At 46.8% G+C, this 18,614-nt stretch overlaps 1 protein-coding gene across 3 annotated transcripts in view; it reads left to right on the forward strand.

The window, feature by feature from the left end:
- The first annotated feature begins 5,794 nt into the window (after positions 1–5,794).
- Positions 5,795–18,614, forward strand: part of LOC145361596 (GTP-binding protein 1-like) — a 58,914-nt gene continuing 46,094 nt past the window's right edge. For 2 of the 3 annotated variants that reach the window (XM_080217444.1, XM_080217443.1), the window contains exons 1-5: positions 5,795–6,151; positions 11,138–11,249; positions 11,678–11,858; positions 12,967–13,315; positions 16,321–16,444. In XM_080217444.1, coding sequence (XP_080073570.1) covers positions 5,897–6,151; positions 11,138–11,249; positions 11,678–11,858; positions 12,967–13,315; positions 16,321–16,444 — 1,021 coding nt within the window. In that variant the 5' untranslated portion in view covers positions 5,795–5,896. The remainder of the gene's footprint in view (positions 6,152–11,137; positions 11,250–11,677; positions 11,859–12,966; positions 13,316–16,320; positions 16,445–18,614) is intronic. The other variant, XM_080217445.1, reaches the window with a different exon arrangement.

Here is an 18,614-nt window from a genome sequence, read left to right on the forward strand (position 1 = left end):
TCACCCTATTACAGAAAGGATATTATTAAACTATAAAGAGTGCAGAAAAGATTTTCTAGGCTGCTGCCAGGACTTGATTAATTGAGTTATAAGGAGAGGCTGTATAGACTGGGACTTTTTTCTCTGGAGTGTAGGAGGCTGAGGGGTGATCTTATTAGAGGTCTATAAAATAATGAGGGACATAGATCAGCTAGATAGTCAATATCTTTTCCCAAAGATAGGGGAGCCTAAAGGGCATAGATTTAGGGTGCGAGGGGAGAGATACAAAAGGATCCAGAGGGGCAATTTTTCCCACAGGGTGGTGAGTGTTTGAAACAAGCTGACAGAAGTAGTAGTAGAGTTGGGTACAATTTTGTCTTTTGAAAAGCATTTAGACAGTTACACGGGTGAGATGGATGCAGAGGGATATGGGCCAAATGCAGACAATTGAGACTAGCTTTGAGATTTAAGAAAAGGCGGCACGGACAAGTTGGGCCGAAGGGCCTGTTTCCATGCTGTAAACCTCTATGACTCTATAAGATGTTCCCATTAGTGGGAGAGACTGGGATCCGAGGGCACAGCCTCAGAGTAAAGGGGTGATCCTTTAGAACCGAGGCGAGGAAGAACTTCTTCACTCAGAGGGTGGTGAATCTGTGGAATTCATTGCCCCAGAAGGCTGTGGAGGACAGTCAAGACAGAAATAGATAGGTTCTTGATTGGCAAGGGGGTCAAAAGTTATGGGGAAAAGGCAGGAGAATGGGGCTGAGAAACCTCGATGGGCCAGATGGCCTAATTCTGCTTCTATACCTATTGGACTTATGTATTACAGCGTCTGCACAACAACAAAGGATTTAGGAGCAGAAGGAGGCAATTCAGCCCTTTGAGCCCATTGGTCTCAAATCCACCTCCCCACCTGTTCTCCTTATCCCTTTTTTATTAGGAATATATCCATCTCCTTCTTGAAACCATCCAATGATTCAGACTCCACCGCGCTATGGAAAAGCGAATTCCACAAATTTACCGCCCTCTGTGAGAATTAGTTCCTCCTCAGTTCAGTTTTAAACCTACTGCCTCTCAACCTATACCTGTGACCTCTTATTCGAGATTGCTCCACAAGGGGAAACATTTGGTGTATGTTTACTCTACCAATCCCTTTTTAGAATTTTATATATCTTGATCAGATTCCCTCTATTGGGATTTAATGTCTGTTGGCATGGTGAGGTGGGTCAGCATGAGCATGGGCTCAGTCTGCCTCAGCGACAGGAACATCGACACCGGTCATTTGGAAGCAAGAGGTCACATAATAAACTCTCCAAGAACCAGAATTGGCAACCCAATCTCCCCCCTATCCTTTGACTGATTTTATTTAGATTGGAGTAGAGGAGTGGTACTGGATTGCTGCAATGACAATGGGACAGATCCCTCTCTTTATAATCCCCAGACAAGCATGTAAGTGCATTAGTGAGTGAATGCTGCATTGTCAGAGGGATTCGATCAAAAAATCGTAGAATCCCTATAGTGCAGAAAGAGGCCGTTCAGCCCATCAAGTCTGCACCGACTCTCCAACAGAGTATCTCACCCAGGACCTCTCCCTGCCCTATCCCTGTAACCTCACATATTTACTATATTCTTTCCCCCAACCCACACATCTTGGAATACTAAGGTGCAATCCCACTAACCTACACATCTTTGGGAGGAAGTCGGAGCACTTGGAAGAAACCCCCAGTGACACGGGAGATGTCCTCCTGGGTGTATGTAAAAGATCTCATGGCGCTAATCTGAGAGATGAGCAGGGCAGCTCTCATTGTCCAGGGCTAATGTTCATCCCTCAAGTAATGTCAGCAGAGTTCCATATATGACTGCTGACACATTGCTGTTTTTGAGATCTGGTTGCACATAAATTGTCATGTTTTTTACATTACAACTATAGCTACACGACAAAAGGACTTCATTGCCTGTGAAGTGTTTTGAGATGTACCGTGTACATCTCAATAAATGCAATTTATTTCTTTTATTTTTGCTGTAAAGGAGCAATAACTCTCACCTCTGCAATTCAGCTCTTTTGGACACCGGGGATGATTCCATGGCTTTTTGTTGCGTAAATGCCAGGAGATTTTTTAAATCCACCCGAAAGAGTGGATGGGTCTAGGTTTAACTCTCTTCTGAAAAACAGGGCTTCCAACAGAGCAGCAGCTCTGCGGTATTCCACCAGTGACAGCCTTGCATCTTGCCTTCATGTTGTGGACAGACTTGAATCTGGAGTTTGAAGGCAGAATTTCTACAAACTAAACCAAGGCAGCATTTTGACCAAGCACAGCATCAAGGAGCCTGCGTACTAGCCTGCGAATCAATGGAAGAGAGGGAGAAAAACCTCACCACTGGTCGAAACCAAAATTAAAATAAAGGAAGTGGGCGGCATTGCTGCCTTACAGTGCCAGGAACCCGGGTTCAATTCCTGGCTTGGGTGACTCTGCGGAGTTTACATGTTCTCCCCGTGTCTGCGTGAGTTTTCTTCCACAGTGCAAAGATGTACTCAATGGACCAAATGGCGTCTACTGCACTGTATGATTCTAAGAGATTGGAACTTTTGCACTCATTTTCTGACTCTCCAAAGCCTGTTTTTCATCTAAAAGGCAATCAGGAGTGTGATAGTATAATCATCACTTTCCTGGATCAGTCAAATTCCAACAACACCCAAAAGACTGGACAACATCTAGGACAAAGCAGCCTGACCCATCATCTTCAAACTTACACTCCCTCCAGAACTGGTACACAGTGGCAGAATATCTTCTCACACTCACTTAGGGATGAACAACAAATACTGATCTTCTCAGCAACACTCCGTTTCTGTGACAGAATTTTAAAAATTTGGCAAGATGCACTGCAGCAACTCTCCAAGGCTCCTTCCACATGTATTTGATTTGATTTATTATTGTCACACGTATTAACATACAGTGGAAAGTATTGTTTCTTGCATGCTATATAGACAAAGCATACTGTTCATAGAGAAGGAAAGGAGACAGTGCAGAATGTAATGTTACAGTCATAGTTAGGGTGTAGAGAAAGATCAACTTAATGAAAGGTCACTACATTCAAAAGCCTGATGGCAGCAGGGAAGAAGCTGTTCTTGTATCGGCTGGTGCGTGTCCTCAGACTTTTCTATCTTTTTCCTGACAGAAGAAGGTGGAAGGGAGAACATCTGGGGTGTGTGGGGCCCTTAATTATGCTAGCTGCTTCGCCAAGGAAGCGGGAAGGGTAGTCAGAGTCAATGGATGGGAGGCTGATTTGCGTGATGGACTGGGTTATATTCACAGCCCTTTGCATTTCCATGTGGTCTTGGGCAGAGCAGGAGCCATACCAAACTGTGATACATTTCTATGGTGCATCTGTAAAAGTTAATGAGGGACATTGCTAACATGCCAAATTTTCTTAATCTTCTGAGAAAGTAGAGGCAGTGGTGGGCTTTCTTAACGATAGTGTCGGCATGCGGGGGGCGGGGGGGGGGGGCGGCGGGGGCATGGGGGGGAACCAGGACAAGTAGTTGGTGATCTGGACACCTAAAAACTTGAAGCTCTTGACCCTTTCTACCTCATCCCTGTTGATGTAGACAGGGGCATGTTCTCTTTTACGCTTCCTGAAGTCAATGACAATCTCTGTTTTGTTGTCATTGAGGGAGAGATTATTGTTGCCGCACCCGTTCCCCAGATTCCCTATCTCATTCCTGTACTCTGTCTCGTCATTGTTTGAGATCCGACCCACTATGGTGGTGTCATCAGCATGTATACCCTCTACCGTCTAGAAGGACAAGGGCGGCAAAACACCACCATCTGCAAGTTCTCCTCAAAGTCACTCACAATCCTGACTTGGAAATATACCGTTACTTCACTGTTGCTGAGTCAAAATCATGGAACTGTATGAGAAAGGGTTGAAAGGAAGTTCACCAGGATGCTGCCTGGGCTGAAGTGTTTCAGCTATGAAGAGAGGCTGGTTAGGCTGGGGTTGTTTTCCTTTGAGCAGAGAAAGCTGAGGGGGACCTGATTGAGGTCTTCAAAATTATGAGGGACATAGATAAACAGGGTAGATTGGAAGAAACCTTTCACTTTAGTAGAGGAGTCAATAAGGTCAACAACTAGGGAGCAGAGACTAAGGTAAGGGGAAGGAGATTTAGAAGGGACTTGAGGAAAAGCTTTTTGAAGCAGAGGGTGGTGGGAATCTGGAACTCACAGCCTGAAAGGGTGGGAGAGGCAGGAACCCTCACAACCTTGAAGAAGCATTCAGATGAGTGTTTGAAACACTGTTGCATACAATGCTACAGACCAAGTGCTGGAAAATGTAATTAGAATAGATGGGTGCATGATGGCCAGCTCAGACACGATGGACTGAAGGGCCTACTTCCATGATGTAAAACTCTGTGACTCATAGAATGTCTAGAGTGCAGAAGGACGCCATTTGGCTCATCAAGTGTGCACTAACAACAATCCCACCCAGACCCTATCCCTGTCACTCCACATATTTACTCTGGCTAGTTTCTCCTGACACTGAGGGTCAACTTAGCATGACCAATGCACCCTAACCTGCACGTCTTTCGGACTGTGAGAGGAAACTAGAGCACCCGGAGGAAACCCACACAGACACGGGGGGTGGGGGGGAACATGCAGACTCCACACAGTGATCCAAGCCAGGAATCAAACCCGGGTCCCTAGCGCAGTGCTAACCTCACAACACTGTGGGTGTCCCTACACGATGTAGAGATGTCGGCGTTGGACTGGGATAAACACAGTGAGAAGTCTCACAACACCAGGTTAGTGTCCAACCAATTTATTTGATAGCGTACCTACACCCCATGGACTACATTGGTTCAAAAGACAGTTCAGCACCACCATCTCAAGGTGCAATTAGGGATGATGTCGGGAGAAGATACCAGGGCGGTTTCCTCCCACAGTCCAATGTGTGGGTTAGGTTGATTGGCCATGCCCCTTAGTGTCCTGAGATGATTAGGTTAGGGGATTAGGGTAAATGTGTAGGGATATGGGGGTAGGGCCTGGGTGGGATCGTGGTCGGTGCAGACTTGATGGGCTGAATGGCCTCTTTCTGTGCTGTAGGGTTTCTAATGTTGAGGTATCTAAATGCAAGTTGTTGTTGCAGCAATAGATTTCAATTTGTTTCATCAGAACACTTTGAGGAGAACAAGCTAATTGGTGAAAGGTCAGAGTTCATTCCCTCTCCTTGCAGCCAGGTTGCATCAGCGGGCGGGAGAATAGGGGTCGCGATCCTGATTGGCCAGGGCGGCTGATTGACGTGGCGATCCGATCTTCTATTGGTGGAGCGGCACGTCAACAGAGGGAAGACACGTGACCTCCGGAGGTCCCGCCTTGCGCGCACTCCTATTGGTCTAGCCAGCTGTCAATCATGAACTCGTCGGGCAACGATTGGTTAATCCTCTCAGGGTCCACGCCCACCCTCCGGCCGGTTTGCCCGCGATAAATGATCGCCCGGTTGGCAAATGCCTCAGTGGGAGGAAACTGTCATACAGTCCGATTTAATTTGGTTATTCAGCCCGGGGGTGGACGGAAAAAATATTTTAGGAAGGAAAAAAAACAGGCGCGGCTTTCGAGCCAATGTTTGTAAATAGAGGCGGGGGAGGGGAGACGTGAAACTGGCGCCTGAGGCGGAGTGGGGGACTTGAAACAGCCCCCTGAGGGGAGTGGAGCGTGCCGGGGGGGGTCTTGAAACTGTCAATTGTGTAGAGTGGGGGAGGGGAGTCCTGAACAGCTGTCTGTGGCGAGTAGGGGGGGCTCTTGAAACCGTTGGTAGTGCCGACCCGGGTTTTTGATCGGCGGCTTTTTATTGCCTTTAAGGGGGGGTTTTAAAGGAGCCAGCCCCGCAGGCCCCGCCCCCTCCCCCGGATAGGCCCCGGATGATGGCGGCGCCGGTGGTGGCGGGCGGGCCCGGAGCCGGAGCGGCGCTGGGAGCCGGGCCTCCCCCCTCCTCTTGCTCGCCAGCCGCCGCCAGGCGCAGCTCGGCCTCCCCCAGTGGCGAGTCACCGCTCCCGGGCAGCCCGATGACCCCCGGGCCCGGAGCCGGGGACTTTGCCAGCATCTTCGCCCCGGAGCTGGACGGAGAGGCCGGCGGGAATGTGAATGGAGAGTTGGAACCGGACCTGGCCTCCAAGGTAAGGGGGGGTGGGGGAGGGTAACGGGAGCAATGGCCAGTGACCCCGGCGTGGAGTCAGGGGATATGGGGGCGGGGTTTGTTGCTGGGGGCATAATTTGGGGGGAGTTGCAGGGAGTGGGGTTAGGGGGCAGCTGGGGGGAATGTGTGTGTGGGAGAAGGTGCTGGGGGGTTAGGAGGGTGGGATGGGGTGGGGTGGGGGGGTGGTCTAGAAGGGTGCATGGATAGTTGGCCAAGGGGATTGGGTGACATTGTATGTAGCTGAAGTGAGGGGTGTATGGGAGAGGTAGGTAGGTATGGGGGACACAGGGTAAGAAGAACATTGGAATGGGGGAGATACCAGTGCAGTCTTGGGGAGTTTACAAGGTGGGAGGGATGGAAATGGGATCAGACACTGGAACTGTGGTTTCAAATCTCTTCACCCAGTCTCTCTAAACCATGACAAGTGGGATGGCACAATGGGTAGTACTGCTTCCTCACAGTGCCAGGAACCCAAGTTTGATTCCTGGCTTGGGTCACTGTCTGTGCAGAGTCTACATGTTCTTCCCTGTGTCTACGTGGGTTTCCTCCGGGTGCTCTGGTTTCCTCCCACAGTCCGAAGATGTGCTGATTCGGTACACTGGCCATGCTAAATTCTTCCTCACTGTACGTGAAGAGGTGCTAGAGTGTAGTGACTAGAGGATTTTCACAGTAACTTCATTGCAGTATTAATGTAAGCCTACTTGCGACACAAATAAATAAACTTTATTTTTACTTTAAGTGTTGCCTTTAAAAGTTGCAAAAAAATTGGTTTATATTTCTTAGCGTTTGGAAGGTTGAGGAAAATCTGATTGAGATGTTTGTAATCAAGCAGATATTCCCCTAGTAGGAATGCAGGAAGATCAGAACAATAAACTAAAGAGTTACATTTCATTGACCCTTCCATTAGTCTGGGACATCCCTATGCAATTTACAGCCAATAAGAGATTTCTGAATTGTTTATTTAAAATTGATCTATGATTCAGGCGTGAAACAGGAGGCACTTTGTTTCTCACAGGAGTGGAAACTGCAGTTTACAAATCTGAGGTTGATAGCTGTTTGAAATAAAACCACAAGAAAATGGGAATATTCAGGTCCAGCGGCAACTGTGATGACAGGAACTAGGTCATGGAATCCTACAGTGCTGAAGGAGACCATTCAGCCCATCAAGTCTGCACCAACTGCAATGCTACCCAATCTCTATGCCTATAACCCCATGCATTTGCCTTAGCTAGTTCCTCTGATGCTAGGGGACAATGTAGCCTAGCTAATCCACCTCTTCCTGCACATCTTTGGACTGTGGGAGGAAACCCATGCAGACATGGGGAGAATGTGCAAACTCCACACAGACACTAACCCAAGTTGGGAATTGAACCCAGGTCCCTGGCGCTGAGGTGGCAGTGCTAACCACTGTGTTGCCCAGCTTGAACTGTTTTCTTTCACATCTCCAGCACTTTTTCATTGATGGGACTATAGGCCACTGGTGGGTAAACAGCATAGTGCAGTTTACCCATGATTCACCGAGTGGCAGACAGGATTTGGGGGGCTGAATGGCCTTCTCCTGTTGTGCTGCACTCTTTCCCAGTGCTGTCACTCAGCATTAACTGGGTGGCATTGGGACTTATTATTTGGATGCATCCCAGAAGCTTTAAGTTGTACTGTAAATGCAGACTGAACCTGGACTGATACCCTGGCCTGAAGTAACATTGGATCAATTTTGGAAAGTAATTTCTGTATTGCACAATTAGTATCAAAGCTGAAGTCAATAGGAACTGGGGAATGAGCTTTCTGGCTGGAGTCATTCATATCAAGAAGCTGGGCCTTCTCAGTGCAGTGCAATAGGAACACCACTGCCTTTCCAAGTTACACACCACCCTGACTGTCGCCCCGTTGCTGGATCAATCCTGGCACTCGCCTCCCATAGTGCTGTGGAGCTACCTTCTGTATCACACCAACTGTATTGTTTCAAGATGACAACTCACACCACTGCCTCCAAAGGCAATTGGGAATGGGCAATAAATATTTGCCTTTCTAACAACACCCACACCTCAGGAACAAATAATAACAAAATCACTGCTGTGTCCATGTGACCTGTGTTTAAATTACACAATTTGTTGTTTTCTCACCTTTACAAAGATGAGAGGTCCCAAGGTGCAAACCTTCTGCAAATTTAGTAGGCAAATGAGGAAATCCACTTGTGCACAGTAAGATTCTGCAATGAAAAATCACCTCTTCTGCCACTGGTTGGCACCATGATGTGGAGATGCCAGTGTTGGCAACCTCTGCAAGACATGCTGGATCATCGACATGGATGCCATCATCTCACGTGAGAACACCATCCACCAGGTACATGGTACGTATTCTTGCAACTTGGCCAACGTTGTCTACCTGATATGCTGCAGGAAAGGATGGCCCGAGGCATGGTACATTGGGGAGACCATGCAGACGCTACAACAATGGATGAATGAACATCGCTCGACAATCACAAGGCAAGACTGTTCTCTTCCTGTTGGTGAACACTTCAGCAGTCACGGGCATTTGGCCACTGATCTTTGGATAAGCGTTCTCCAAGGTGGCCTTCATGATACATGACAGCGAAAATCGCTGAGCAGGGATGATCGACACGTTCCGCGCACGAGGATGGCCTCAACTGGGATCTTGGATCTATTTGTAACCCCCAGGACTTGCCTGGGCTTGCAACAACTCACTTACTGTCCTATCCTGTCCGGAGACAGTATACATCTCTTTAACCTATGCTTAATGCTATCTCCACTCACATTGTCTGCACCTTTAAGACTTGATTAGTTGTAAAGACGTGCATTCTAATCAGTACTCTGTAAACTGAGTATGTCTTTATATGCCCTGTTTGTGATCAGAACTCCCTACTCAACTGAAGAAGGGGCAAAGCCCCGAAAGCTAGTGGTGTTTGCTACCAAATAAATCTGTTGGACTTTAACCTAGTGTTTTGAGACTTCTTTCTTGGTTGGCACCATCGTGCACACTTAATGAAGTCGACCTGAGCAGTGAGTGTAAATCCTGAGATCAGATTGTGGCATCAAATGCAGGGTTACCCTGGCTGCTCACAAATTAAAGAACTGTGTAAGATCATGATAAAGGAGCGGTGCCCTGAAAGCTCGTCCTACCAATTAAACCTGTTGGACTTTGACCTGGTGTTGTGAGACTACTTACTGTGTAAGGTCATTGAAGGGACTGATTAAAACTTGCTCACCAAGGGAAACTTGCAAATCCCAGGTGCATGGAGCACAGATCTGTTGCCCAGCATAATGTAGGGATGTATTTGATGACGCAGTGGTTAGCATTGCTGTCCAACGGCGCCAGGGACCGAGGTTCGATTCCTAGCTTAGGTCACTGTGTGGAGTTTGTACATCCTTCCAGTGTCTGCGTGGGTTTCCTACCACAGTCCAAAGATGTGCAGGTTGGGTGGATCGGCCATGCTAAATTGCCCCTTAGTGTCAGGGGACTGGCTAGAGTAAATGCATGGGGTTATGGGGATAGGGCCTGGGTGGGATTGTGGTCGATGCAGACTCGATGAGCTGAATGGTCTCCTTCTGCACTGTAGGATTCTATAACTCTGACTCTATAAACCAATTTTAAATGTTTGCAAACTGGGCTGAAGTGTATTTAATACTGGGCTGAGTGTGACGGATAAACTGTAGTCTCACTAAAGAAGAGAGAGTTTTATAATTGTGTACTGAATATAGCAACGGTACCACAACGTTAAACAGGACGTGTGCAACAGCTAAATAGCGGAATTAATCCGACAGGTGCACTAATTACAATGAAATACTCTGGAGGGGACAGTAGTCACAACAAAAGCAAATAACCCTGTGACTGAATTCAGTTGTATTAACACAAATGATAGTAGGTTCAGAGTTAATGTGAGAGGCCAGAATGAAATTGGTAACGTATAACCACAGTGGCAGTGAGGGTAGGTCCTACATTTGTGTATTGTGCCTTTCATGTCACGCTATTGTGTGATACACAATGGCTTGTTTGATGTGCAATGGTTAGGGTGTGTGCAAACAAACCTGATACCCTCGCACTGGTTAAAGTTGAATCCTAGATTTGTGTGCTGTAATCACTATTTTTAAAAAAAGAGAATGACAGGCGTACAATTTGTGTTTAACCCTCAAATGATGAAGATGATGCTCAAAGTATCGACTTTCTTGTGTATTCTGAATCTTTTCAGTTATGTCCTTTGATTTTCCAGTGTTTGCTGATTTTGATCTTTTTATCAGTGAGAGCCCATGCAAATCATAGAATCCCTACAGTGCAGAAGGCAGCCATTCGGCCCATCGAGCCTGCACCAACCACAATCCCACCCAGGCCCTCACCCTAAAACCCCATGTATTTACCCTGCTAATCCACCCCTCCCCGACACTAAAGGGCAATTACCACAATTAATCAACCTAATCGTCACATCAACAGTCTTCACTTGGGTTGTCAATGTACCAAGTAGCATTTTTTTAAAAAAAGCTCTTCTGGCACCCTGTTTCAGCTGGGACACTGCTTCATTGAATCCAGGAAATATGAGATTGAAACTTTTTACTGGGGTGGCACAGTGGTTAGCATTGCTGTCTCTCAGTGCCAGGGACCCAGGTTCAATTCCTAGCTTGGGTCTGTGTGGAATTTGCACATTCTCCCTGTGTCTGCGTGGGTTTCCTCCAGGTGCTCCGGTTTCTTCCCACCCTAACCAACACAAGGCTAAATTCTCCCTCAGTGTACGTGAACAGGCGCCGGAGTGTGGCGATTGGGGGATTTTCACAGTAACTTCATTGCAGTGTTAATATAAGCCTACTTGTAACTCTAATAGGTAAACTTTAAAAAAATAAGCTTTACACACCTCCAAGTCTCCTCATTGGCAAATCTACTTTGCTTTGTCTGATTTTGACAAGTGTTTTCAGGCAGTCCTGTAATCTCTACTGATCTTGTTTCCATTTTATTTTAGTTTGTGTTGGTGAGTCCGAGTTCCGAGCAATATGACTGTCTGCTGAAACAGTTGCGTGAGCGTATGGACGAAGGTTGTGGGGAGACCATTTACGTAATCGGACAAGGATCAGGTAAAGTCTATCTGCTTCTAGATAAATGTATCAATTTTACTGCAGCTTATTCCCTTGGGTGGAAAGATTTCCCTCCCTGCTCCTTATTTTCATATAGTCTCCACCTAACCATGCTGATCACCTGTCAAATTTGATCAGTCCTTTTGTGACCTGTAATGCAGTTGGCAATTCCAAATGAACTGGGTTAGAAGACACAATAAGTAGTCTCAACACCAGGTTAAAGTCCAATAGTAACACAAGTCCAATTTGGTAACATGAGCTTTTGGAGCACTGCTCCTTCAGAGCAGATAAACCAAATAAACCTGTTGGATTTTAACCTGGTGTTGTGAGACTACTTGACGGTGCCTATCCCTGTCCAACACCGGCAACCCCACGTCAGGGTTATAAGACAACTGCTCCGTTTTAATCCTTGTGCATTCTCATTCCAGACGGCAAGAAGTACGGGCTGAATGATGATGACATTGAAGCATCTGTGGCCACTGTCAAGAGCCTGGCTGAACAGATCTACTCTGACCTGATTCTTCTCCGTGAGCGTCAAGAGGCGGGAGGGAAGGTGGCTGACTACCTGGTGCGGAAGCGAGTTGGGGAGAATGACTTCTTGGAGGTCAGGTGAGGGAGCGGAGGTGCCAGAATTTTAAACTGAGAGGATTCATCAGGCCAGCCACCACCTCTCGCAGGAATGAGAATCATTGACGTTTCTGTTTGTTGTTTAGGAGGTGGGGAAAGTTGAGTGTTCCTGTTTCTCCTCCTTTCCCGAAGGCATTGACTTCCTAGCGGGTCAGTTACTTTCTTTGTATCTTGCCCGATTGACCAATCTTTGTGCGTGAGCCTGGAGTACGAGCGTCATTAGGCTATTCAACCAGCGTCCTGAAGGGGGCAGCACAGTGGTTAATACTGCTGCTTCATAGTGCCAGTGACCCAGATTCGATTGCTGGCTTCTGTCACTGACTGTGTGGAGTTTGCACGGTATCCCCATGTCTGCGTGGGTTTCCTCCCACAGTGCGAAAGACATGCTGGTTAGGATACATTGGCCGTGCTAAAATCTCCCTCGGTGTACCCGAACAGGCACCGGAGCGTGGAGACTAGGGGATTTTCACAGTAACTTCATTGCAGTGATAATGTAAGCCTACCTTCATTGCAGTGACAATAGATAAACTTAACCTAATAGCCGCAATCTACAACATGGCAGTGGGCGTTTATTATATCGATTGAGGTTAAGGACAAAGAGATGGATGACATTGGATAAACGATCTGTTGAGCACCCACAAGGAAACACTTATTGACAGACAAGTGGAGTGGAATCGAGAGACACATACCTGCATTGTTTCACTCTGAATAAATCTGTTCCAAGTAAAGACTGGCTCTGCTTTCTTCCTTCATGAACTGGCCATCAGGAATGTAACAGGCTTGCATTCCCAATCTAGTATTTTTTTTCTTTAGCCACTTCCACTTGCTATCTAGCCCATGTAAGCAGAGGTGACATTGACACACGGAGGCCAAATGGGAACTGGGATACATTGAGTTTTGAGGAATATGTTTTAGACTGAAATGAGTTAACTTTATGTATGTATCCCTTAATGATAGAACTGGGAGGTTCCTGTTTGCAGCAGCTTACAGACAATGACTGCTCCCTGTCCAATGCTTCTTTTCAGTTAGTCTTGCCGTCTGCAACCACCGGTGTTAACCCTCCTCTCTCTCTCTCTCTCTGTCCTGGCAGGGTGGCAGTAGTAGGCAATGTAGATGCCGGTAAGAGCACATTGCTGGGTGTTCTGACGCATGGTGAACTGGACAATGGCCGAGGGTTTGCGCGGCAGAAACTTTTCCGTCACAAACACGAGGTTGAATCTGGGCGGACAAGCAGTGTTGGCAATGACATTCTAGGTTTTGACAGCACCGGGGACGTTGTCAACAAACCGGACAGTCACGGGGGTGGACTGGACTGGACCAAAATCTGTGAGAAATCTACCAAAGTCATCACCTTCATTGACCTGGCAGGACATGAGAAATACCTGAAGACAACAGTGTTTGGAATGACGGGACATCTACCAGACTTCTGCATGTTGATGGTAAGAATAAAAACATTTGCTTTTATAAATGCTACCTGGGGGCATAGAAACGTAGATACTAGGAGCAGGAGGAGACCACTTGGCCCTCCGAGCCTGCTCCGTCATTCATCATGATCATAGCTGATCGTCCAACTCAATAGCCCAATCCTGCTTTCTCTCCATAACCTTTGATCCCAATTGCTATATCCAGCTGCCTCTTGAATACATTCAATGTTTTGGCATCAGTTACTTCCTGTGGTAATGAATTCCACAGGCTCACCACTCTTTAGATGAAGAAATGTCTCCTCATCTCTGTCCTAAATGGTCTACCTGGAATCTTCAGACTGTGACCCCTGGTTCTGGACTCTCCCACCGTTGGGAACGTCCTCCCTGCATATACCCTGTCTAGTCCTGTTAGAATTTTGAGATTCTGAGCTCCCGTGAAAATAATCCCAACCTAGTCAAACTCTCCTCATACATTAGTCCCGCCATCCCCGCAATCAGCATCCCAAAGGACATTGCGGCTAACCAGTATTTTTTTTCTTTCTGGGCATACTCCTTCTGAACTCTCTTACCTCTTCCTTGAATGCCTCCCTCTTCTCCACTACCGACTTTCCTTCAAGTAGCTGTTCCTGTCCGTTGTTGGTGCGGAATAGTGTGGAAGTGTCCCTGCTTTACAAAATATTGGTGTGAAATCTCGCTGTCCATTTCCAAGAGGCCGACTGCCTTGGCTTATTGCTGCTTCTGAAGCCTGCCGTTATGAAGATGCAGTGCATTCTCTCGCTGCATTAGAAGTATCAATCTAGATGATGCACTCGAGTCTCTGGAGCCTGATTTGAGCCAACACTTTTCTGAAACCTCGTGAGCCAGTTACTTGCTTAGCCACACTTGCACTAAATGCCCAAAAGAACTTCAGTTGTTCTGGACTGTATTCTTTTTACTGGTTTTCCCCACTCCCATGCCTTTGGACACTGACTGACAGACGTGCTGTAGAAGATCAGCTCTGTGTGTTTGCTGCCCTCTCAACCTCCCCAGATTTGAGACCTGGTGCTCGGCTGTGGGGGAAACGCCTGATACTGAAATGTGTGCTGTTCAAACAGGGTTTGTCTGCCTCTCCCAATCAGGCATCTTTGCTCGTTTTTCACTGTAGACCAGACGCAAAAGCCGGCTACAGGCCATCCGTCTCCTAGTGAAATTGTGTTTAACTTTCAATGCGATGCTGTGCTTAAAGTACACACGGGAGCTTCTGTGCAGCCTGTACACTCTATTAAATAAACAAAGGGCCTGTATGGAAAGGGCGTCTCCCAACAACACCTGATCAGGCGGCTTTTATTACCATTTGTGGAGATGGTGGATCATAGAAATTAGAGGCCATTCAGCCCTTCAAACCTGCTCCGCTATTCATTTTGGTCATGGCTGATCATTGAATTCAATATCCTGATTTTCTCCCCCCCGCCATATCCCTTGATCTTTTTAGTTCCAAGAGCTGTATCTAAGTTCTCCTTGAAATCACACGTTTTGGACTCAACTACTTTCTGTGGGAGTGAATTCCACACATTCACCACCCTCTGGTTGAAGAAATTTCTCTTCAGTTCTAGAAAGTTTACCCCTTATTCGGACAACAGTGATTAGCACTGCTGCCTCACAGTGCCAGGGACCTATGTTCGATTCCCAGCTTGGGCCACTGTCTGTGTGGAGACTGCACGTTCTCCCCATGACTGCATGGGTTTTCTCTGAGTGCTCCGGTTTCCTCCCAGATTCTGAAAGACGTGCTGGTTAGGTGCGTTGACTGTGGTAAATTTTCTGTGTACCCGAACAGGCACTGGAGTGTAGCGACGAAGGGATTTTCACGGTAACTTCATTGTGGCGTTGATGTAAGCCTACTTGTGACACAAATAAATATCCTCAAACTGACCCCTAGTTCTGGACTCCCCCACCATCAGGAACATTCTTTCTGAATCTACCCTGTCTAACCCTGTTAGAATTTTGTTTCTATGAGATCCCCTCTCACTCTTCTAAACTCCAGTGAATGTAATCCTAAACGACTTAGTCTTTCCTCATATGACAGACCCGCCATTCCAGGAATCAGTCTGCCAGTGTGGTTGGGTTTTGCCTCTTATCGGCTTGTGTCGTCAGTGTGTTTGAGAAGATGGAACCTGATGGTCACGATTCAGAAATGAGTGCCAATAGTATTCTCTTTTCCCTCCCAAAATCCAAATCAAATTGAAAACTTTGTGCCAAGTCCAATGTTTAAAACCTGCTGCTGTCTGATGCTGCTTACCAAATCCAACCCCCAGAAAGCACCCTCTGCTTTACCACCACCTTCTCCATGGTGGCACAGTGGTTAGCACTGCTGCCTCTCAGCGCTAGGGACCCAGGTTCTATTCCGGCCTCGGGTCACTCTGCAGAGTCTGCACGTTCTCTCCATGTCTGCATGGGTTTCCTCCGGGTGCTCCAGTTTCCACCCACAGTCCAAAGGTGTGTGGGTTAGGTGGATTGGCCATGCTAAATTGCCCCTTAGTGTAGGGGACTATCTTGAATAAATGCAAAACGTTATGGGGATAGGGCCTGGATGGGATTGTGGTCAGTGCAGAGTTGATGGGCTGAATGGCTTCCTTGTACTGTAGAGTTCTATGATTCTAGTGATGGGCAGCAAATGCTGACCTAGCCAGCAATGTTCACATTCAGTAAATGAATTTTTAACAGTGGTTACCTACAAACAGTTTGAAACGCACCCGGGCCCAATCCCCTGCCATAGCGGTGATGGAATTCAGTCACGGGAACCCTGATGGTCAAGAGATTAAAAATAGCCAAGCTTGCATTTCTACAGAGCCTTTCACAAGCTGCAAGTGTCCCAAAGCCTGTCTCTGCCGACTAAGGTACTTTATTGTGATGCAGCACGTGATGGGGATCTGTACAAAAGCGAGTAGCAACTTCAGTATTTCTGTTCTGCTGTTTGTCAGCTCTCTTCTCTCACTCTGGATTAACTGTTTTTCTCTCTCCATGCACCCCCCACCCCTCCATAGGTTGGTAGCAATGCTGGAATTGTGGGAATGACCAAAGAGCACCTGGGACTTGCACTGGCCCTCAATGTTCCTGTGTTTGTTGTGGTGACAAAGATCGACATGTGTCCAGCTAACATCTTACAGGGTAAGAGGGGAAAATGCATGATTGCTGTTTGGTTTTGGTTTATAAACATTTTGAGGGTCGTTTTTGCTGCCACCTGCAACAGGTGTAGACAGATGAGGCTTCTGTTTTGTATGCATCCAACGAACATTGACAGAGGAGAGGAGCACTGGCACAGTGGTGAGCACTGCTGCCTCACAGCGCCAGGGACCTGGGTTCAATTCTGGCCTCGGATCACTGTCTGTGCAGAGTCTGCACATTCTCCCTGTGCCTACGTGGGTTTCCTCTGGGTGCTCCGGTTTCCTCCCACAGCCAAAAACATGCTGGTTAGGGTGAGTTGGTCATGTTATTCTCCCTTGATGTATCCAAACAGGTGCCAGAATGTGGCGATTTGGGGAGTTTTCACAGTAACTTTTTTGCAGTGTTAATGTAAATCTACTTGTGACATGAATGAATAAAATAAATCTCCTCAAACTCTGGACTCCTCCACCATCAGGAACATTGTTTCTGAATCTACCCTGTCTAATCCTGTTAGAATTTTATAAGTTTCTATGAGAACTCCTCTCACTCTTCTAAACTCCAGTGAATGGAACCCTAACAGATTTAGTATTGCTGCCTCATGGCGCTAGAGACGAAGGTTTGATTCTGGCTTTGGGTCACGGTCTGTGTGGAGTCTGCATGTTCTCCCTGTGTCTGCACGGGTTTCTCTAGGTGCTCCAGTTTCCTTCCGCAGTCCAAAGGTGTGCCGGTTAGGTGGATTGGCCATACTAAATTGCCTCTTACTGTCAGAGGATTAGCAGGGTAAATATATGGGGTTACTGGAATAAGGCCTAAGTGGGATTGTGGTCAGTGCAGACTCAATGGGCTGATTGGCCTCCTTCTGATCTGTAGGGATTCTATGATCATTGACTTGCCCCAGTTAAGGCCACAGTCTAGTTTTAACGGAAAATATCTCGTACACAGTGCAGATAAACATATTCCACAGTCAGATATTTATTTAAAAAAATCATTTACTACCATTCACCAACTACAGAAGTACTGTCTCTCTCTTCAGCCAAAGAGGGTATAACATGCACCGACGATGCAAACATGAATGTAGCAAGCTCAGGACACATGATGGTGTCTGTTACCATTTTATTTATTGATCTGTTTGGCTATAGGCTACATAAAATGTACAGCAACAAACCATTTGGCCCTATTAGCGCGTACTAGCATTTATATTCTGCTGTCTCTTCGTCCCATTCCATCTACTCCATCTCAGCCTTTCAGCGTATCTTTCTATTCCATTTACTCTCCTGGTCATCTTGAATACATTTGATTGCCTTTTTATGGTATCAAATTCCATATTCTAATCACAATGTAAAGGCAGTTCTCATTTCCCTATTTGCTTTTTCCCACAATGGAGACAGTTTCTCCACCCTGACCGACATATTCCATGATTTTAAAGACTTCTATCAGGCCCCCTCAAAGCATTTTTTTTCCCTGGCCCATCCTGTCCAATCTGTCCTGGTGGCTCCAGTTCTCAGTTCTGGTAAATCTGATTTCTTTTTTGACACTTCCTCCAGTGTGTGTACATTCTTTTTATCCTCTGAGGCTGCTGCCAACTGTTAAAGCAAAATCCCATAGGTATAATCAACTGTCCTGTTAATTACTGAAAAGAAATGTTCAAATACTGTTCTTTAAGGGTCTTCTTAATGGAAATTCTCATTAACTAACTCATTGTTTAACATGATGTAAAGAGAGCGCTATCGGCTGGTAAGGGACAGCAGGAGTAAAACGTACAGGGGGAGGAAGAGAAGCACTGTTGCCTCACCAGGGTTCAATTCCTGGCTTGGGTCACTGTCTGTGTGGAGACAGCATATTCTCCCTGTGGTTTTGTGGGTTTCCTCTGGTTTCCTCCCACAGTCCAAAGATGTGCGGGTTAGGTGGATTGGCCTCGCTAAATTGACCCTAGTGTCGGGGGATTAGCAGGGTAAATATGTGGGTTACAAAAATAGGGTCTGGGTGGGATTGTGGTTGATGCAGGATTGATGGGCCTAATGGCCTCCTTCTGCTCTGTAGGGATTCTATGAAGGTGGGTGGGTGTAGAATGAGAAGATTTAGATGGTAGGACCCTAGCGGGCTGAAGGGTGGTCCTGCACTCTGAGAGTTGTTACTGCTGGTGGAATGACCGAAGGTTGACAGGTTTGGTTCT

This window comes from Carcharhinus amblyrhynchos, chromosome 35 (assembly GCF_965287045.1).
Source record: "Carcharhinus amblyrhynchos chromosome 35, sCarAmb.v2.hapA, whole genome shotgun sequence".
Classification (NCBI taxonomy): Eukaryota; Metazoa; Chordata; class Chondrichthyes; order Carcharhiniformes; family Carcharhinidae; genus Carcharhinus; species Carcharhinus amblyrhynchos.